At 37.3% G+C, this 23099-nt stretch overlaps 1 protein-coding gene across 30 annotated transcripts in view; it reads left to right on the forward strand.

Moving 5' to 3' along the window:
- The window catches only part of EPB41L1 (erythrocyte membrane protein band 4.1 like 1), a 202200-nt gene that overhangs the window by 176830 nt on the left and 2271 nt on the right, over nt 1–23099 (forward strand). For 29 of the 30 annotated variants that reach the window (XM_060689664.2, XM_087889196.1, XM_060689657.2 and 26 more), the window contains 10 exons: nt 652–843; nt 4599–4697; nt 11698–14469; nt 15073–15180; nt 16361–16747; nt 17734–17820; nt 18599–18679; nt 19682–19735; nt 20822–20917; nt 22823–22903. In XM_060689664.2, the coding sequence (XP_060545647.2) occupies nt 652–843; nt 4599–4697; nt 11698–14469; nt 15073–15180; nt 16361–16747; nt 17734–17820; nt 18599–18679; nt 19682–19735; nt 20822–20917; nt 22823–22903 (3957 nt within the window). The remainder of the gene's footprint in view (nt 1–651; nt 844–4598; nt 4698–11697; nt 14470–15072; nt 15181–16360; nt 16748–17733; nt 17821–18598; nt 18680–19681; nt 19736–20821; nt 20918–22822; nt 22904–23099) is intronic. The other variant, XM_060689671.2, reaches the window with a different exon arrangement.

Below are 23099 nucleotides of genomic sequence, written 5' to 3' on the forward strand. Positions count from 1 at the left end.
TTTAGTGTTGATCCTGAAACCCAAGTTTATACTCAGCAAACATGTATCTATGTCTGGAACTCTTTTTCTTGTTTTGCAGTTTATTTTGGCCCAATTTAAATATTTTTTTCATTCCTTCAGAAAGCTATGTACAAACTACTGTAGGAGACAGTGAACACTAGCTAAGAACATATTTCCCACTGTTTGTCTCCTGATCCATGAGTTGCTAGTTCTGGAATTATGGAATCCTGACTTCACAGACACTCTAGAATCTCATGACTCTAGATAAGAAAGAATAGTAGAAGCCTATATAACTCTTTAAGAGGCAGCTTTTTGATCCTGAACAATCAAAAGGATAAGACTTCTGTTTCAATAGTTTGATCTATCTAAGCTAGTCTTTTCCAATCTTCTTGCCTCCAATGGAATAGATAACAACCTTAGTGAACTCCATTCCTCCTTGGCTAAGGGAGGATGGGAACTGAAACCCATTTGGATGGCCAGTCCTAAAATTGTGGCTGAATGATTTACATTATGTGGAGACTTCACTTTCTAGGCAATAAGGCCTCCAATTCTAAATACTCTGAAGCTCCCACCTCATAAGCATCTCACTCCACTCATGCTCTTTCCTCTAACCCTCACCTTAGTAGTTACCTTCCCCTCTCCATCCAAAAGTTTTTAGACAAACCAGAAGATGTTTTGCTAAAGCACCAGGCCAGCATTAATGAGTTGAAACGGACCCTGAAGGAACCCAATAGCAAGCTCGTGCACAGAGACCGGGATAGAAGGCTGCCTTCCTCGCCTGCTTCTTCTTCACCCAAACATGAAGAGGAGACGCCAAAAGGGACCCCTGAGAAGGCCAATGAGGTTTGTTTGTTGTTATACTAATGATATAAAGTTATTCATTTATATTGGGGTTACACAATTTTGCTGTTTATATTTATGTGCTTGATTCTTCTGCCATTTAGAAGAATTAACCTTAACTAGTGGCCTGATAGAACCATCCTTACCAACCATCCTTCCTCAATTTCCTGCCTTCCAAATGTATTGAAACTAGAGCTGCCATCATTTCCAGGCATTGTGTGGGTTATAGTCCACACATCTGAGAAAAAAAGATATTGGAGAAGGTGGCTCTTAACAGTTTTGCTTTTCTCCTGTCCATACCATCAAACTATGCTGCATTACATCTCTTGATTATTTACTTTGCAAGTGCTCCGTCTTCTGCTGCTTTAAAATTGTAATATTGTCAGATTTAGGTAAACATTCCATAATATTTTGACAAGAAAGCTTTTTTCTGTATCCCCTCTGCTGTCTCTACAAGATCCTTTCCTATTTATTCCAGTAATTATGATGTTATGAACATTTCTCTAAATATTGGCTTTAATATGAATATTCATATTGAACTAGAGAAAGTAAAGCTGTGCATTACAATAATGGCTTGAAGATTGCCAAGCTTTGATCAGATGCTTGTGTTCAACTCTCAACTATCTTGTGCTGATCTTCTAATAAAGAAGACAAATAGCATTTCAATTTGGGCATTATAACGATTTATCTCCTCATTCTTTTCTTTAAAGGCAAGCAGATAGAAGGTCCTAGGAATATATGTATACTCATAAATCAAATTTCGTATGTCTGCATCCCTTACTTGACATATAGATATCAATCTACTATTTTTTGCCTATTTTAGGGATTATACAATCTCAATAAAAGATTTTTACAATAATTTAAGACCTTGCAGGCAAGGCTTAAATTGGAAGGCAAAATAATGAATAAAGCAGACATGTAAAATTAAATTTCGGTAATACAACTAATAAGCCTATATCACAAATGAAAATGCCACTTATAAGTTAGAAAATATAAATGATCCTAGGCCTACATATTACAGATACATGGATATTATTAGACTTCCTGAAATATGAAAGTCATTTACTATGTGAATCATAGCAATGTGAACTATGAGGTTAGAATAATGCATAAGGCGAACATTTGTTCAAATAGTTTCCCACAATGAGTCATTGTCATCTAAGACATATATGTACCCATGTATAGAAAGTTTGTATGTAGCTTTCTCCAAGATAGTTGAGTGTCCATAAAGCAGTAAGTAAAAAGACTGAATCCTGCTAAGACTAATTTTTTAGATGAATTGTTTTGAAAGTCCAGTTTCGTTATCTTTTGTGTGGGAAAATTTTAAATTATTTTCATGTGTCATCATAAAGAAATTTGTGCCAGGAAAAGTAATGTGCATTGTTATTATCAGTTGATCCAATTACTTAAAGATAGTCTTTTTCCACTAAACAGATTCTTAAAACATCCCCGTGTTTCCCTGAAAATAAGACCCTGTCTTATATTTTTTTTGCCACCAAAAAAGGCACCAGGTATTATTTTTGTGGGGAGGGGATGTCATCCACTGACTCACCTCACTCGCATGCGTTGCCCCCGGCCTCTTTTTCGCTATCAGAGGCCTTCAGGAACTTCTTCATCTGGCAAGCCTTTCCTGAAGACCTCTGCAGCCGATAACAAAGCTCTGGATTGATTCGAGCTCTGTTATTAGCTACAGAGACCTTCAGGAAAGTCTTGCCAGCTGCAGAAGAAATGGGCTGAGGTGTGCGAGGCCTGGCTGCAACTGTCCGAAGGTAAGTAATAGGGCAGCTCCACACACCCCCATCCCCACCCTAGCTTAATTTTTACCTGTGCACCCTGAAGTGGGTGGGGTCTTAATTAGGGCTTATTTTGGGGGGGTAGGGCTTATATTAGGTGCACATGTAAAAAAATCAAGTTAGGACTTACTTTCTGAGTAGGTCATATTTTCGGGAAAACACAGTATCTCTGTTGCCACTCAATCCATATCATGGTTGGAATGCATCAGGAAGTGAAAGTAAGCAAGCAAAAAGGGAATCCCAGTATTTGTTTAATAGTAGATGCACTCTCTTGTCCACATACCTTGGATAGCTATGTGTGAAAATATCTCTTAACAGCAAAGCTCAAATTGAGTGTAAAGAATTTCTGAGAAACTTCTTATTATGGAATATATATTTAGTTTCACTTGCATCCTAACCTTGATTAAAAAAAAATACTCCAGTGCATATAACACTATAAAATACCGTCATAAACACATAGTAGTTAGCCCTCAAGATTTTGGCATGAACCCTATGATTTTGACAATTATACTGAAGGTAGTGTTTCTCTGTTTACAAGAATTCTCTTTATTGTAACCAAAGCCAGTCAGGTACAGGTTTACTGTGTTATGGGATATTAGAATTGAATTAAGAAAGCTGGAAGAAGACTCTACTGTCCTTTCCTTCAACACTGCCGGAAATAATCTCTACAGCCATTACTTAAAAATGCAGGCTAACTTTGCAGAAAATCACATATTTATGAAACACTTAGCTTTTAAATGAAAACGTCTTATCATTTAGTGAACAACTTAATATTTTATAAATCAGTTTGACCATAGGAGATGACCTCTGTTCTTGGGTATTTCTTGGTCTTCATGAGTAGAGACATAAAGCATTTTATAATCCTGACTAATACAGTAATGGGCAAGGTGTTGAGGTTTCTTCCGGTGAAACATAGATTTAAACTTGAGCTCAGGAAAGTTGGAAGCACAAAATCCTAACCAGTGAGGGAAGCTGCACAAGTCATTGATGCATTTGCCTGATCTTTTGTCCTCAAAAGAAATATAGCAGGACCAAGTGCTTTTACTTCTCTAGGTTTCATTTCATGACTCATTTTTCCAAATGAAAGGTTGGGAGGCAGACAGACTTTTATCAGCAGGCAAGGTGCTTTGAATGTGAATTTAGCAGACGTATAACTCAACTATTATGGCTGGTCCTGTGGATCCTAATTCAACTCTTAATTGGGAAAACATTCTTATGTTAATTTTAATGTATATATATATATAAAAAAAAAATAGAGCAAAGATATTGGTATGAAATCAAGGTGAAAACTCTGGATAGCTCTGATAAACTTGTGTTCCAGTAGAAAGAAAATGGGATAGCGGAGTTCAGCTGCTGAGTCATGATTAGTACAGGTAGTCCTCGACTTACGAGCACAACTAAGACTAGAATTTAGGTTGTTAAGCAAGGTGGTTGTTAAGGGAGTCACACGCAATTTTACGATCTTTTTACTACGCTTGTTAAGCAAATTACTGCAGTTGTTAAGTGAATCATGTAATCTTTAAGCAAGTCTGGCTTTTCTGATTGACTTCTGCTTGCCAGAAGCTGGCTAAAAAGATCGTAAATGACTATCGTATGTCCCCAGGATGCTGCAACCATTGTAGTTGCATAATGGATGCCAAGCAACCAAATTTTGATCACATGACTGTGGGAATGTGCGAGGATTGGTTTGTAAGTCATATTTTTCAGTGCAACTGTAACTTTGCACAGTCATTAAAAATTGATTGTAAGTCAAGGGCTGTATTGCTGTCAGAGGGGAGATGGAAGTTGAAAGAAAGATTTTTTTCCTAAAAAGTTAGATAAAGAATTAGCTCAGAGTAAATGCACAGGAAATTAGAGTGATTCTCCATACTTTATTTACTGCTTCTTTTTCTGTGTCTCTCTTGTCTCTTTTCTCTGTCTCTATCTCTTTGCCTGGGGGGTCTTGGGTTTCCCCTGCTGAAATAGATGTCAGAAGAGGATTCTCCAGAGGATCTGTCATCTGAACATGGAGCTGGCTTAATCATGGAATCTTTTATACAGAAAAGCCTTGTTTCTTCTCCTGAGGTTATCACCACTCTTTCAATTTCTCTCTCTTTTCTATATCTGCTTCTCTTTTTGTTTCCTTTCCTAGAAGTAGATGTAGGCTATAATATTACTCACACTTACTAAGAGCTGAGCTCTTAGAAAAGCTAAGCTCTTTTGAAGTCAGTAGGATGCAGTTTTTACTGTAGTTTAAGCTTGTGGCATTCATGGCAGTTGATCAATCAACCAAGTTCATCAACCTGATGAACTTGATGAACCAAGTTCATTAAATTGGGTTCATTTAGAATTTATCTGAAACAAGGAAAATCTGATTATATCTAAGCTACTAGGAATGCTAGAAAAGTTTTGAATTATTACAAAATGTTATATTCAGCATTTAAATCTCCAAATGATTTTGATGTCAGCGTTTCGGGAAAGTCCACCAGTACTTGAAAACTGTACCAAAATGTGCTTCAGTGAAAGATAAGATGATACTGAATTTACTCCCCCGTTAATGGAGGTACAAGAATCTGTAGTGAGCCCTGCAAATTATGTGTACCTCTTTTTTGCTTTTTCAAATTTCTCAATTGTGGATAGCAGCATGTATCCAAATATCAGTTGCAGGGAAACCAAAGGAGAGATGTATGCCTCCATTTCCTTCATGCAGGTTCCATAGAGGCATCTGATTGGGCACTGTGATAGAATATAGGGCTAAGACCTAATTCAGCAAGGGTAGGCCAATTTGCTTTGAAAAAAGTTGTGAATGTAGGTTTATCAAATATTGTCTGAATTCTGTGGGACTTTTGCCAGACTGATGATCTGGCTTAGATATATCTCTGGACACAATTAAAAGCTATGGAAAGTGTATTTCATTTAAAAAGATACTCAGTATGTTTCAAGAAATACAGCAGCTCTTTGTGGATATGTGTAAGCCTGTACAACAAAGGAAATTCTTCTGCAGAGCACTGAAAATAAAATAAAATAAAATATTATTTCAAATTGGCCAATGCTATCAAATACAAAAGCATTAATATAACAAATACTCTAGAAATACTTGAGTATTTCAAGCATGCAAACATCGTGACCTTTCTTCATTCAAGGAGACATCCATTTTGGTCAGTTTGTTTTTCATATACTTAACCACAGAGGTGTTATATCTACACTGTTGTTGTATTCAGACAAATAAAATCTGAGACATCTGGTGGCAGAGGCAGTGAACAGCCTTACCGCAATACAGCAAGGCTGTTCTGTTTTCTGAATTGTCCTATTAGCAAAAGAAAGCTAAATCTTACATTTCCAGATAAATATTGTCTCATTCACTTTTATAACTAGGTTATAAAAAATAAGAGGCGTGGCTAAAATTTTGGTGCATAAACAGAAGTGCAGGAATATAGAGTAGCTAGAAGAGTCTTGTCATTTCACCTGCTGTCAAATATAGTGGCTTGTGTCAATTGTGGCATGGCAGTGATATTATGGCACAGATATTGAAATATGGTGTTGTGGTCTGGTCCAGTAATTACTTCCAAAGGCAGCATAATGAAAGCTAGTTCCCCATCTGCTATCATAAGCATTGCATCCTATCTTAGAATTGAAAGTAAGCAATTGACAACTTTTGTGAGTTCTGTTTGTGGTTTATGGTATAGATGGAGATGTCGTTCCCCCCCCACACACCTCTCAAAGAAACATATACCCTGTTTTCCCCAAAATAAGACATCCCCTGATAATAAGCCCAATCGGGCTTTTGAGTGCATGGCAATATGGCCAAGCGCTTATTTCAGGGTTAAAAAAAAATAAAAGACAGAGTCTTATTTTCAGGGAAACATGGTAGAGCTTTAATGACATCACTGTGGTCAAAAGTTGGATTATAGAGAAGTGGAATCAAAAGTTACACTATGGACTACTAAGTAGTTAAACTGCTTGAGTCTGTTTTGTTCACACACAGTGCTAAATCAAGATTTTTAAACCTCTTGTACAAATTACAGTGGCAAGATTCTCAATCATGCTAAGCCAAAATCAAAAGAAACTAATCAATGTTATTAAACCTGTCCTTCAAACAATTAGTCCCTACCAAATTTCACAGCACATTGATATTGATTTGGTTTATACATATTATGTCAGAATATGCTTTCTTTTAGCTTAGTATATTTTCTGAACTTGGTGATTGTGGTTCATAAATCATAGTTGTAGCTAAGCATGTACATTGAGGCAACAATAATTCAAACTGTCATTTAAAACTGACAATATAAATACTGTTATTTAATTAGAATTTACTAGGGCTGACCAACTACTTTCACCCAAGACAACTGTCAATTTCAGTTACAAAGTTAAGATACACTGTTTAATTATATAACTCAGCATATTTATCTATATGAACAAAGATAAATAATGTACATCTTATCTGTGGGTTTTTTTCTCAAAGTTATGGGATATAGAAGAAAATAACTCTTATATTCCTATCAATTGAGATAGGAATGTATATTAATTCTTAATATTAAATTTCTTGGCCACACATATAAAATTAATGTATGGATAATAATTTAGTTTTTAAATAATTTTTGCAGTGTTTAAATATTGCAATGAAATATTTAAACGTATTTGTTACGTATTTGTAGTGAACTATAGATTTAATGATATAAAAACATGTATATAAATATGCAAGTTTGGGATGGTTTTACACAGATTAATTGCATAGTATTATTTGTACAAACATGCTCTGAATAGAAATACAGGTAATCCTCGATTTATAACCACTCGTTGAGTGACTGTTTGAAGTTACAACAGCACTGAAAAAAGAGACTTATGACCAATTCACAAACTTACAACCGTTGCAGCATCCCTATGGTCACTTGATCAAAATGCAGGCACTTGGCAACTGATTCATATTTATGATAGTTGCAGTGTCCCAGGGTCATTTGGTCCCCTTTTGCGACCTTCTGACAAGCAAAATCAGTGGAGAAGCCAAATTCGCTCAACAACCGTGTTACTAACTTAACATCTGCAGTGATTCTCTTTACAACTCTGGCAAGAAAGGTTGTAAAATGGGGCAAAACTCACTTAACAACTGTTTTGCTTAGCAATGGAAATTTTGGGCTCCATTGTGGTCATAAGTGGAGGGCTACCTGTAGATTAATTTGTGCCTAATCTAAAGTGCTATAATGCAAAGCAAAATTGAATTAGGTTATATTTTATATAATATTTTTATAGCTTGGTACATCATTCTGTAATACTTGTAGCTTCTTATGCATGTCTAAAAATGTAAAAATCAAGTAATACAATTTATCAGATTCTCATATGGACGTGATACTTTGGGCATATCCATGTAACTAGTTCAGAAGTACTGTGTTTACTCTAAATTCACTTTGTTTTTAATTGCAGGAGATCCTCAACCTAGGCCCATTCGTTCAGTGACATTCAAAGTTATGATGATGTTGAACGAATGGTGGTTAAGACCAGTCTTTGGAATTCCAGCTATCTCAGTATCCCTGTGGTCACATGATCATGATCTGGGAACTCGACAACCAGTTCGCACTTACAACTAGTTGCAGTACCCCAGGATCATGTGATCACTATTTGCAACCTTCCTTGTCGGCTTCACCAGAAAGCCAATGGGAAAGCTGGAAGGGAGGGTCAGAAGTCACTGGGGTAAGTCTCCCCTACCTCACCATGCCGGCCACTCGCATACCCCATGCACTCTCCCTGACACATGTTGTACTTCTCATGCACCCCCTTGAACTGTCGTGCATCCTCCCCAACTTGCACAATGCCTCTTACACATGCCCTTGCACCCTCCCTCACCCAGCAGCCACCACTTAACTGCCTGCTGGTTTCCCCAAGTGACTTTGGTTGTGAGAAACCAGCAGGAAGTTGTCTTTCCTAATGACTGTGGAATTTGGTTAACAACAGCAACTGGGACTCATATGATTGCTATTTGAATTCTTTCCTCATGGCTTCTCGAGAAAGTCAATGGGGAAGCCGGCAGGGAAGGTTGCAAGTCACTGAGGTAAGTCTTCTGCACCACATCAGCTACTTGCACATTCTTGTGTATCCTCTCTGTTCTGTGCCGCATGTCTCATCCACCCTTGCACACCATTCCTGACTTGCGCCGTGATTCTCACACACTCCCACACACCTTCCCTGACCTTCCCACACACTCCCTTACATCCTCCCCACTGGGCAGCAGCCACTTATCTGCCTGCCCAACTTGGGGCTTGCAACTTCCTGCCAGTTTCCTCATTGATTTTGATTGTGGGAAGCAAGCAGTAGTTGCTTTGCCAAAAAAATTAACAATATCCTCATAGCCAAATATAGGTGGCTACTTAGGATTATGGAATCATTCCATGCTCTGTATAATTATTTGTGATTGTTTTAGAGAAGCAAAAAAAAACAAAAAAACTAGAATCAGAAGTTTTAGGATTAGGATTATTAGAAGTAGAATTAGAGGAATACTAATAGAAATATTAGATGTAGTGGCTAACAGATGAAATAATGAAAGTGCCAAGCTTCCCTTACAGTAATGAATTGTGGTATAATGTACCTGTTATGCTGTTGGTTATATATTACAGCATGCCACATTACATTAGAGGCACAATTGGAAGATTTGCAAAATGTAGGCCTTTGTGATGCTAACCTCAAGATCCTATTATTGCAGTTTTCATCTTATGCATTAACCATCAATAACATTTTTAAGCAGATAAAAATATTTTTAACTAGTAAAGAATGCATGCTAGTGTTACCCTTATAAAACAAAATACATAAGAGTAACAATCTAATTCTCTGTTATTCTTCATTCTTCTACACCTATTCTCAGTATTTGCTCTTTACATATGTTTGTTACATAGAGATGACTTAATTTTAGCTGAGTGTGCTATGGTGGTGATGGGTCTAAATAACACAAAGCATCCAATACCTGCAAACCATCATTATTATTTAAGCCAAAGTTTCTCAACTCTGTACTTTTAAGTTATGTGGATTTCAACTCCCATGCTGGCTGGGGAATTCTGGGAGTTGAAGTCTCCATACCTTAAAGTTGCAGAGGTTGAGAAACATTGATTCAAGCAGTTTGGTACTGCTGTTTCATGTAATATATTCCAGGGTTCTTATTGCTCTGTTGGACGCTTTATTTTCTTAAGCAAAGAAAGATTGGTGTAGCAGTTTTTACTTACTTTCTTAATTTTGTCTTCCTAACCCTAAACCAGTCTGGTTTTTCCCCCGAACTGAACTGGTTTGGATATAAATTTTCTTCTTATAAATTGATGACTTTATTCAGATTTTCTCAGTGAAGTGGAATATCATGTGAAGCTCTAATTGTGATATATAATTTTAGTTTTGCAAAATACCTTCTTCCATTTTATTTGTTATTTTAGTACAATTTTTCAAAATGCTTTCATTTTAAAATTTTGTTTTTGATTCAATGGATTAAAGGGATTCTCTTTGATCTGATAATTTGCTGTACGTTTGCACAGTTGTTATGAAAATGATGTACAAAGAAGCCTCTGGAGAAATCCAGAAACACATCAGATGACTGTTATACTTTAAGTTGATCTGTTTACTCAGTATATAATTTAAGTGGGACTTAATTTAAATATAATTAACTTATATGTCCTATTTCAGTTATTTTAATTTTTTAATTCATTTTATTTATTTTCTGTTATTTATGAGGCAAATCTAGTGCCAACACCCCAAATAAGATTAGGATATGCATATAAAAAGCTTTGGTCTTCATACTAAAGTAACAGTGTAAAAAAGAAACTGTTATAGTTAAATCGATGCTAAATGCATTGATGATTCTCTACTTTATTCGAACTTTTGATATTCAAATAATTAAACTATAATTGATTTACAGCATTTTGGTATATCATACAATTAAGAAGTGGAAATCTTTTGGGAAAAGTGTATTTTTGAGGTTTGATGGCTAATTACACAACTTTTTTTTTGGAGTTTCAAGATAATCATATTCCATTGCTGGAATGGCCTGGGAATAATCCAGACCTTAACCCAATTGAAAACCTATGGAGCCGACTAAAGAAACTTGTTAGTCAGAAGCGACCCAGCAATAAACCCCAGTTAATAGAAGCAATCATTCAATCTTGGTTTCACATTATAACAGCTGCAGAACTAAAAGACTTGGTTCACTTCATGGGAAGATGTTGTAAGGCCGTAATACATGCTAAAGGTTACCCAACTAAGTATTAAGTGATGTGATAATTTTTGCATATCTCATTTTTTCTATGGTGATAATTTTTGCATATCTCGTTTTTTCTATGGTGATAATTTTTGTATATCTCATTTTTTCTACATGTTTCACTTTTCTTCTTTATACTGTAACTGCTATTCTAATAGCAAATCCTTCATAAAAGTTATTGCATTACATTCTTGATTAAATTATCTTTCCATTGATATATAATTTTATGGTACTACTCCAAAAAAAAAAAAAGCGGTGTTATTAGCCAGTTTTAGAAAATACACTTTTCCCAAAAGGTTTCCACAATTTTGGCCACTACTGTATATATGCCATCAGAAAATTCTGCTGTAAACATACTTGTAATTTAAAAAAACTCCTTTCAAAAACTCTTATGTATCTCTTAGGCAATCAAATAATTTGAAACCATATACAGCTTCAACAGAATGCAAAGCAGCTATAAAAGTACTGTTGTTCATTTCCAAAACCTGACTCTTTTTCATTCTCATTAAAAATTTGGATCTCAATTGTCTGAGATCATTTAATTTGAAATACCAGTGCACAATTGGTCAAAAATGTTTGTTTTAAACTACAGTAACCAAATTACACTGTTACAATGATGTTAGGCATATTTTCAGATGTTGGTAACTAGAAAAGGAGAAAACGTACTTGTTAAAATTTAATTCTCAACTGATCTCAGCTTTGAGATGTTACCATCCAGTTGATAAAGGAAAGATTTATGTAGTTGTTTCCTGTGCAATAATGCATGAATGCTGTATCAGGATCTTTGTTATCTATTTAATTATAATCTATTTGAGTAATTTATGTTTAATGCTAATTTTTCTTGCTCCAATTACAATGCAGGGTTCAGAGCATTGGGTTTTTATAGAAAGAGGAACTTCTGGGCTGGAAGAGCTAGTACTAAAACAAATTATTAAAACCCAGAAGGAAGAATCGAGTGCAGTTGCCTCAGGAAAGCAAACAGTTTTGGACTTCTCAAAAGAGCCCACTGCAGTAGGGGTAGCCAAGGCAGCAGCAAAGCAAGAGGTGAAAGGAAATGAGGGAAGCAAAATAAAGGTTCACAGAAAGGCCAAAATGATAGCCAGTCCAGAAGATTTTGAATCATTATGGGAAGATGATAAGAATGAGAAAGATTACAGAAAGAAATCTTCTGAGACAGAAAACCTTCCTGGGGAAAGAGAAGAGAAAAGCAATAAAACGGAGACAGCACTATTTGGTTCTTGTGAACCTGAGAAGAAAGAAGAACAGAAAGACAAAATAAAGGACGTGGTGCTAGCCTCCACTGAAAATATGCAACCTACTGGCCCGCTCCAATCTAAAGATGGACCAACATGTGCCTCTTTTCATCCAGAGTCTCCAAAAAAAGAAAACAGAATTATAATAAGCGAATGTAAGACTTCTTTGAAATTATCAGAAAAGGAAGCTCTCCAGGATACCTCAGATTCTGACTCAGTTAAAACTAAAGTGAAACTAAGTGATAAGACATCATCCTCTGCTGCTGAACGGATCATCTATTTGGGTTCCGAAGAAACAGATGAAACAAATAATGAGACCAAGGAAATACTTGACCAAAAAAAGAACTGTGCCTTTGAAACAAGGCAAGAAAGTGAAATGGAAAAACAGAAGAGCATTAGTCTTGCCCCAGTTATAGGAAAAAGAGAGGGAGAAAATGTGCTTCCATTCCCCTTACCTACATATTGTGAAGGAATGTCAGACATCAGCGAAACAATTCTCCAGTCAGAGCAATCCGAGACTGCAGATGACAAAAACATACATTCTATTAAGAAGTCTTCAAATGAAAAAGAAGTTCATTCATCAATTTCAGGGGAAGGTGTTCCTATAGAGTCAAATGATTATGGAATCAAAGATGATCAGGAATGCAGTGCATTTTTTTCAACAGATGAAGCCTGTGAAAGGGATTCCATAATCCCATTATCAGTGCCTCAGTTACAATCTGGACCCTCCACAAAAGAGGCAACAGCTTATCCTTCTTATGAGTATAAAAAAGGAGTTGATGAAACATATAACAGCAGTCTTCCAGAAGGGAAAAAAGAATATGATAAGGAGGCTGATACTGCCATAGGAACACAGAGCATAATATTAAAAACTTCAGAAAATCAAAGCAAAAGAAATAAGTTGGAAGAAATGGAAGCTACTCAAATATTTCTTCAGATGGAAGCCATAGAATTTATGGACTCCACCATGAATTCCTCACAACAGCAGCTTTCCTGTTCTACAGAAATTTCAACTGAAGATACACATATATCACAAGAAGCAAAAACAGAAAAATTAGCCCAACAAAAGACTCATGATTCAAGCTGGCCTCTTCAGGATAAATTATCAGAAGGTCAGGAACTAGTCCAAAATAAATACATCAGATCTGAAGATTCCACCAAAGATGAACTTCCTGACTCAGAGCTATCAGCCAAAGATGAAAGTATTGAATTGAAAAGTCCAGCCATAAACAAACAAGAAATGAAAAGTGGAGCCTTTGTTAATTCTAGTGAACAGGATCAGATAACAAAAGATAAATCTACCCTGTCAGAAGATTCAACTAAAAATAAACCATCAAATTCACATAATATGTCAGATTGGAGAGAAACAGCTAAATATGGATCCTCCAAGACTGAAGAGTATGACAGAAATGAGCCTCATGAATTAAATGGGATTACTAAATATAAATTCCAAGAATCGACTGAACTCCCAAAATTAGAAGAGGTGGATAAGAATAATATTTCAGAATGGGAGGACTTAGCTAAAGATAAGCTCTGTGAAATGGATGAGCTGACCAAAGATAATACTGCAAAGTCAGAGGATATCGTTTTAACTTTAAATCTAGATGAAGTAGTTCAGGGTACAACCTCTGGCTTGAAGCAGCCATCTAGGGATACAATATTGTTAAAATCTGCCTCTGTAGTTGGTTCTGAACCTTCAGAATTGGAAGGTCATTTTTTTTTAAAAGAAGAACTTGACACTACACAGTCTGTTAAGACTGGGTCACCTGAATGGAACAAAGAATGTTCACAACCTCCTCAGGCTATAAAGCAGGACCTGAAACCTGTGCAAACTACACATAATAAACAAAAACCCAATCTGGAACAACTCAAGTTCATAGGGTATAGTACAGCTTCATCTCAAAAGCATAAGGATGCAGATTCATCCACAGAGAGCTCAAAGGATTTCGTTGAGCATAAAAGTGCAACAAATAAAGAAAACTCTGTAGCTTCTAAAATTAGGATGTTTGAACAAGGTGAAATGTACAGCTTACTTTCTGATGAACCAGATGTTGCCTTAACCGGATTCCATGATAGTTGTCCAGGCAGTGAGATACCAAAACATTCATCAAACATAGAACTACACAAAGACACAGTTTTGGAAAACAACTGTGCAAAATTAATAGTGGCTTTGCAACCTTCAGATGGCAAAATAAAAGACCCTGGAGGAACATCAGACATGGTCTACCTAGCTGAAAATCAAGGAACAAGTGAGGGAGAACCATCTCAGCTGTCATCTTGGAAGGAAGATATTTCTCTTGGATCTGAGCAAGGAGGAGAAAGAGAAGCTGAACTGGCTTCTCCTGATTCTGGCTGTGAAATCACTTTGGCAGAAGCTGTGGTAACTCCCACATGAACTGTCCCATTGGAAAGTTCATAAAGCATGTTGTGTGACACGTCTTTATGCATCATGTGCCATGGCTTTAAACATGGCTATTGATTGAAAACTGCTGCTTGCATCCTTTGTCCTTTCTGTATGTGTGTGTGACCTGGCTCAGTTACTGAATGCAAACCTCCTGGCCCAGGCAGCTCATCAGCTTTTGAAGTGTTTCTGTGTGTGAGAGAGAGGGAGAGAAAAGGAGAAAACTTCTAAAGATTTGGCTACCTAGAGAATGCCAGCTGCTAACTTGAAACTAGGCAAGAGTACTATGAATGGAATTGCTCAATGGTAGGGTGGGAGGGGAAGACATGCCTAGAGCTTTATACCTTAACCATACCCCCATGCACACCCCTAGCAGCCACATTCTCATGCTTCCAGCTTCTTCCTTTTTGCATCTTTTTAATGTTGATCTCCTTTCTGGCTTGGCTTGTGAGCTCTCCTTCTCTTTCTGCTCTTGACAAGCTAGTGGCTGGCTGACAGACCAAAGAGCTTCACATTGCTCCAGTAAAGCAATAGTCAAACTCCTTTCTGCTCCATAAAACTAATTCCTTTTCTCTAATCTAGAGCAAATTTCAAGAACCAACTTGGGAAGAAAAGGATTTGTCAGGCCTATCAGTAAAAGCCTGTCCGAAAGAAGAGAGTTTAAAGGCTGCTCCTCCAGTGGCCCTTCAGGTCTCAGTGCTGTTTTACTAACTGCTTGTGTTTGTGGTGTAAAAGCTCAACCTAAGTGATGGCGAGCCATGCACCACCACCCCTTCTCCTTGCTTACTGAGCTGCTATATATATACAGTATTTGTATAATTATATATATTTATTTATGTAGATATATTTGATGCTTGTATATATAAATATATATAAATATATTCCTATCTGTGTTTCAAATATCTTTTCTCATACCTCTGAACATGCCAGAATCTGGACAAAAGGTAATATTTATTTCAGTAGGGCTCCTATTCATCGATTTAAATTACTTTTGGCTCAGGACCTAACAGAGAGATTTTTCTGTGATTGAATAATTCTATGATATTTTAATATTATGCTGAAAAACAACCATTGGGTCAGACTGAGTAAAAACTGTAATGCAGTTGAGAGGTATATGTGTAGCCCTCAAAGAAGAGCTAAGAGATATCTCTTTTGTTCTGATTTTTCTTGTCAATTACACTGATTAAAATCCTGTTTAGAGAACATGAAAACATGCTTCCTCTGATGGCTTCTCAGCCACAAGATGAGAGCATTCACAACACAAGCCCTTCTCATCCAAATGTTATGTTGCCTCGGGACAGATAGCCCTTGTAAAAACTGAAGTGAGGTATAAATAATAAAGGTCCAGAAAAAAACATGTTGACTTGATCTCAGTGAAATTGACAAATGCTTTTTCCTGCAGTATGTGCAAAGATTCAATCTTAGCTTTCATCTTTTTCATTTAAACTTTTTCCCCCGTTTCTTCTTTCCTTCTTTTCCCCTCCTTTTGAATGTTTTCTACCCTTTCCTAACAATCAGTGAGCGTCTTGAGTTTCTTTTTAAATATCTTACAACACTTGCTCTTTTGCACACACCTCCTCTTCGTATAAAATATCCAATCATTTATTTGGATTGATATTTTCAAAAATCACGATTTTATTTCCTCCTGGCGATTTTGTAAGTAGAAGAAAACAATCTTTTATCTTGTCTCCTCCATGTAGAGAATCTGCTGTGAGACGAGTTTTGGTGATCATTTTTGGGATGTGTTTGACACCCTTTCTTTGATGCTTTTCTTCACTCTTTTTTTCTCTGTTTCATTGCTTCTGATGGCTACCATCTGCCATTCAGTGCTTAGAGCCTTAGCTTCTTTCCTCCCTTTTGTCTCATTCAGAGAGCGGGATTGAGGGAGGGCACAGAGGAGAAATCTAAGCTGCCTCGGCACAGGGCTCCTGAAAGTGATACCGGGGATGAAGACCAGGACCAGGAGAGAGACTCGGTCTTCCTGAAAGACAACCATTTGGCCATCGAGCGCAAGTGCTCCAGCATTACTGTCAGCTCAACTTCCAGCCTCGAGGCTGAGGTGGACTTCACTGTCATTGGTGACTACCAAAGTGCAGCCTTTGAAGATTTCTCACGGAGTCTCCCTGAGCTTGATAAGGAAAAGAGTGATGGAGAAGCAGAGGGTCAGATTTCTACTGAGGAAACTGACAGACCAGCTCTCAAGGAAGATGGTGATGCAATGGATGAAGATAAGGTTTATCATGTAACCCCAGAAGAGGTACAAAAGAAGACACAATACACAGATGTGTCTAAATGTCTTCATTTCAGTAATGTCTGTCTTGGCATTTGCACCGCTTGATCAGTTGTCCATCTCATATTTGAAAGAACATATCCACTTCTTAATAGCCTTTTAAAACATTTTACCTTCATGAATGTGACTGTCTTGTCTGCATGATTGTTTCTGACATTCAAATGCATGTTTGTCCTCTGAGGGGATTTGTGATCCCTTTAATCATGAAGTTACATCACACTTTAACCCACTGCATTTGCCTGGCTGCTCCATTGTATTGGGTGTGTTGTATTTGTGTATTCTCTTTGTTGCATGAATTCAACAAATAATAACTGTATTAAATATGCTTGGTATTTGTGTATAATGTAACTAAAAATGAGCATCATAGCTGAATCAAATGACAATTGGCTATTCTGATGCTCTTAAATCAAAAAGCAGATACTCTACTATTAAAATAATTGTCTTTCCAAATTGATTAAAACAAAGGTCAAAGATGGAAGAAAACATACGGGGGAAACAATGTAAAATTCTAAAATTAGGCAAATGTCATGGATTTATAAGAGCAAGACTGGCTTAATCTTTGTTACTATAGTTAGTGAAATTGCATTTGAAACAGGTAGATTATATTCAAAAACAGGATTAAAAAAACTATTCACTCAACAACAAATCATTGGAGATCTTTGCTTTCTTGCCAGTTTGAATTTTAATTCCATTTTTCCAGATTATAATTTTTATAGAAATAGCATATGATATAGTTTATACATTTTCAGTCAGTCCTTTATTATCAAATATGTGCTCTGGAATAAAATTCTTGAGCTTAAATCAGCAAGAATTATTTGATTAACCATGACATCTGACAAAATGAGAATTAAAAATGCATATTTTGGACACAAAAAGGACTGTTCACAAAACAGCCATTTCTATCATTAATTAACAATATTTGGATTGTCATCCCTTTTTTATCTCTTTGATAGTCCTTCAATCAGAAATCAGACATTGTAAAGAAAGTGGAAGCAGACAGCTCTGTGCAACACAGAATTGGTACAACAGATATTTCACAGGTAACTTACAACTGTTACTTTATTACTTTATGCCTCCTACTAAAGGCAGCATTTAACATCCCGCTGCCTGCAATTACTGCGAGTTCAGTTCTCACCAGGCTCAAGGTCGACTCAGCCTTCCATCCTTTCTAAGGTGGGTAAAATGAAGATCCGGTTTGTGGGGGCAATAAGCTGACTTTGTATAAAATATACAAAAGTATGAAGGCTATTGCTTAACGCATTGTAAGCCACCCTGAGTCTGGAGAAGGGCGGCATATAAAAATAAATAAAAATTAAAAAAATAAATTAAATTGCACACTCTAATTTCTACTCTAAGTGAAGCACAAATGTGTTTCATAAGTCCATAGGCAAAGCAGCCTACTAAAATTGCTAGTGAAAAAATAATTTACATATTCTAGTGATATATTCATTTGTTGTTTTTAAATACATCTTAAACACACCATTTGTTGTTTTTAAATACATCTTAAAGACATGAAATGCTCAATCTATAATCAAGTTTTAAGATACCGTTTCCCCCCGAAAATAAGACCCTGTCTTATATTTTTCTGAACCCTGAAATAAGCGCTTGGCCTTATTGCCATATACTCAAAAGCCCGATTGGGCTTATTATCAAGGGATGTCTTATTTTGGCGGAAACAGGGTAATATATGAATAGAAGACTAGATTGAAGTAATTTACTATCTTATATGAATATATTTTAGTTAATTTGTATAGAATTACATGGAATGTGCATTTAACAGCTCTACTTTTGTTGACTTTTATTGTTTTCATTTTTCAGGTTGATGGTACCACTACAGATGGAAAAGAGGCAGTAACCACTTCCCACACTGTCAGCCCAGAAACTATATCTACAACCTCAGTAAGTTATTCATATGGAACTCATTGGTGCCTGGCCATTTGTCAGCATTGCAACGTTCTCAATTTAGGCCCTCTGTGACACAGGGTGAATGTCAGACTCTTATTCTATCTTTGCTATCAGCAGTCACTTCAACTGTATCTCAGTTCCATTTTGAGACTTTCTGCACTTAGTCCTTTTCCAACTCTCCTGGCCTCTTATAGGCACCATCATTCTTGGCCAATATTAAATAACAAAGGGGAGGCAAAATGAAAGATTGTGATCTTTTTCCAATTCCTTCCCCTTTCAGTTCATCTTGACTGGAGTCCTTATATTCATAAGAGATGACCCTAGGTCCATGATAGCATACCTATGGCACGCGTGCCAGAAGTAGCACACACAGAACCCACTCTGTCGGCACATACACCGTCGCCAGCTGCTCTTCTGATTTCCAGCGTGCCAGCCAGCTGGTCTTCACAAGCGCCGGAAACCCAAAGACCACCTAACCAGCACACGCATGTGCACCGGCTAGCTGGTCTTCAGGTTTTCGGCGCTCAAGCGCTCTGGCAGACACACACACGCATTCCGGTTTGGGCACTCGGTGCCAGAACATTTCACCATCACTGCCCTAGCTGCTTGACAAATCTGGCCATCTCTCACATAGCCCCTTAATGGATTTGAATGAGTCCAAATTATTTTGCTAAAATGTGACATAAAATGTATAAAATACATGTTAATTAAAAAAAATGAGCTCTGGATTATTTCTAGTTTGACAATAAATAATCATGTAAGAGATGCAAAACATGTTGGGAACTCCTTAAATCTTTTGAATAATATTAAAATGTTATGGATATAAACCCTAAATCCCACCAACTGATAATTTTGCTCACCTGTTGGCTTTCAGGATACAGTAGATTATATTTTAGAATAAGTATTTTTATTTCCCTGAACAAATTAGTGGATGAAATTTCTTATGATTTTTCCTTGTGTCTTTGAGCATCTATCCTCCCTTGTCTGTTTTTCCAGGATCACAGTACCAAACCTACAAAAGGCACTGCAGACCTTCGCTCCATTTCTCCAGTAAGTCATTGTTCATATTTTCCAAGGAACCATCCCATCCTTGTTTCCTAAATCAGTAATAAAATTACAAGACACAAAAGAATCTGAAACAGAAATAGTAGGTCTGATAGATAATTCTTCACTGGACTTGAAGAAGACATAACTGTAGTATGGGCATTCACAGTTCAGCCTGGAATGATTAAGTACATAGGAAATAACATATTATTATTCAGATGCCATTAAGGTTGTGATTCTGGACCTTTTCCTGGGACTCTTATCTTGATACTTTTCAGTCAAGATTCAGACTGGGTTATGACACTGAGGTGGCATTAGTCACAATTGTGCATGATCTTTGGAGTGAACGGGATGGGGGTGGTATGTCTGTCCTATATGTCTCAGTTTTTGATACCAACAGTTTTGGTATCCTTCTGGACAGATTTAGGAATTTGGGGGGAGGGCACCGTTCTGCAATAGTTGCTTCCTTTCTATAGTTGTTCCTGTCAGTATCGGTAGCAGGGATGAAGTCTAACTTAAGGTCCCTTCTATATGGAGTACCTGATATCTCATCTCTTTGTCCACTCCTATTTAACAGTTACATGAAACAATTGGATAAATTGGCATAGTTTAATGCACCCCCTCCCCACCCAATGATTTACCAGAGCAGGATAGTCAAGCTGTATTTCAAAGCTCATGTAAATAAATAATATCAACTTATCAGCTTCTTTCAAATCCTTAGAAAGGACAATTACTGCCTTAGAAGATGTAGATAATTGCTTCAAAACTTCTAACTGTTGTAGGATTTCAGAAACTGCAAATGTATCTGGATCAAATAAGAAATGCTTAAGCTGAATACATTGTTAAGATTATTTTTTGATTTTGCAAAACTTTCAAAAACATTTTTTTCAGAACTAAGTTGATTTAAAATAAACAGTGTAAGAGATCAAATTTATTTGCCGTCAAAAATTTGATTATGATCTTCTTTGGAGAAATATAAACTTTATCTTCAAAATTGTGTTAGAAAAAGCTGAGTATCAGGGTTCATAACTTAAACCCATTAGAGGAACTGTAAATCTGTTGATGTGAATCATGTTTTGCATATGTTTATAGATTACCAGTGGTGCTGTTGGCAAAGAAGCCTTCACCAGCCTTTTCGGTGCCACTGCAGAAACCCTCTCCACCTCCACAACTACCCATGTTACCAAGGTAAGATTAGTGCAGGAACACAGAATATCATCTTATTCCAGTGGTCAGACTTACATCTCACTTCCTAGATAAGAGGCACATTGTACCTCTCTAAATATCACATCTATCTATATACTATTAAAATTTGTGTGTCTTTAACCTTTAACTACAGGGATGAAGTGGCTCAGTGGCTAAGACGCTAAGCTTGTCGATCGAAAGGTCGGCAGTTCAGCGGTTCGAATCTCTAGTGCCGCATAATGGGGTGAGCTCCTGTTGCTTGTCCCAGCTTCTGCCAACCTAGCAGTTCGAAAGCATGTAAAAAATGCAAGTAGAAAAATAGGGACCACCTTTGGTGGGAAGGTAACAGCGTTCCGTGCGCCTTTGGCATTTAGTCATGCTGGCTACATGACCACTGAGACGTCTTTGGACAGCACTGGCTCTTCGGCTTTGAAACGGAGATGAGCACCGCCCCCTAGAGTCGGGAACGACTAGCACATATGTGCAAGGGGAACCTTTACCTTTACCTTTAACCTTTAACTGGGCAAAATAGGGCATCCTAGGGCAACAGTTTTTGAACCAATGTACTTCAAATGGGCTAATTTACAGAGTATGTCCAAAATCCAGTATCCACAATTCCCTTGGCATTGAAATTTGGAACGCTGATGATAGCTTCAGTGCTTTCATGCTGCTGGGCTTCTACCCAGTGATTCAGTAGACTGGCCCAGCCATAGTCCTCTGAAACTGGGTAGGCTGGCCGCTCCATTGGCTAATGGAGAACAGACAGACAACTCCCATCCTAGTGTTGTGGCCCGCCAGGGGCCAGCAGAGCTGGCAGCAGATTTGGACAGTGATGAGGTTGGGGAGGAACGTGGGCCAGTCCTGGAGTCTGAGAAAGGCTCGGACGAGGGCTCTGAGTCAGAGGCAGAGAGAAGGCCAAGGCCATCTGGTAGTTCTTTGCTGTCTCCAGAGTCTCTGGAGTTTGACATCAGCAAGGCAGAAGACAAGTGGGAGCCTGTTTCCAGTATGCGCATGCGCAGAACTGCCAGAAGACAGGAACAATTAATAAAACAGGGTCGACTTTGGAGTAAGACTTGGAGATGATTGTCCCCTCCCATAAGATATAATAAAAGGGGAGTGAACGGGACTTGAGCTTTTACAGGAAACAATTAGTTCATCTGGTCGATAAAAGCTTTGGAAAAGTTCTGTTTGACTCTGTGCTAAGTTTTGCCCTGTGTGTGGCAATTAGTTCTCTGGCAGCATTCCAAGGGAGATGAAGTGGGTGTTTGTAAACACTCCCCTGAAAGACTGTTTGAGAATCCTTTCAGACTGGGAATGACAATAATTCACAGCCGTATGAATTAAAGAGGTTTGCTGGGACTAAGATTGTGCTGTATACTTTCTAAGGAAGCCTAGGTCAAGAACACCTAGCCTTTCAGAGGCTGGTAGACCCTTCCCTACCACTGGCTGCCAGAGGGTAATCAGCTGCAGTCAAGTCGGCAGGAATTTAAAAGTTGTTCCTTTTTTTTACCCTTAGTCATTCTGTTTCTCTGTTTAGGTAAGGAAAAGTCTCTGAAGGGATTATCCAGTGGGTCACAAACTGTCTTAATATTCTCCTATAATTAAATGTAGCTTATTTTCTTACTCCCAAAAGAATATTTGTAAAAAAGGAATGATTGTCATAAATTTCAGTCTAAACCATAATCTATTTTATTAGGCATTGTAGTTTTTATGCCACAATATATTGCCTGAAGTAGCCAATTGTTGATTTTCAACAAATCATGACTAAGCAAAGTTTAGCTTGATATCCTGTGTCAAATTAATCACAGAGTTCTTGTGCCCTAGTAAAGCAAAAGCTATCATTCAAAACAGTTTTAGACATGGGATTTACAATATCATTCTGAGTATTTATTTTCTTTTTTATTCCAGACTGTGAAAGGAGGATTTTCTGAAACCAGAATAGAAAAACGAATCATCATAACGGGTGATGAAGATGTGGATCAAGACCAAGTATGAATGGAAGCTTTTAGCTAGGAAGTTGAATGAAACTCTTGTCCTTTTTATTTATGGAGGTGTTATGGTTCAAGATAGGAAGGCAGGAAGAGAGAAAGCTGTGTATGGCGGACATAACAAGAAGCCTGAGAAAGAGGCCTCTAACTGCTGAAATGAAACCCAGCAATATGCCCGTCTGTATTATTGGACTCTT

The sequence above is a fragment of the Pantherophis guttatus genome, chromosome 3 (assembly GCF_059756535.1).
Source record: "Pantherophis guttatus breed Tessera chromosome 3, ASM5975653v1, whole genome shotgun sequence".
NCBI lineage: Eukaryota > Metazoa > Chordata > Lepidosauria > Squamata > Colubridae > Pantherophis > Pantherophis guttatus.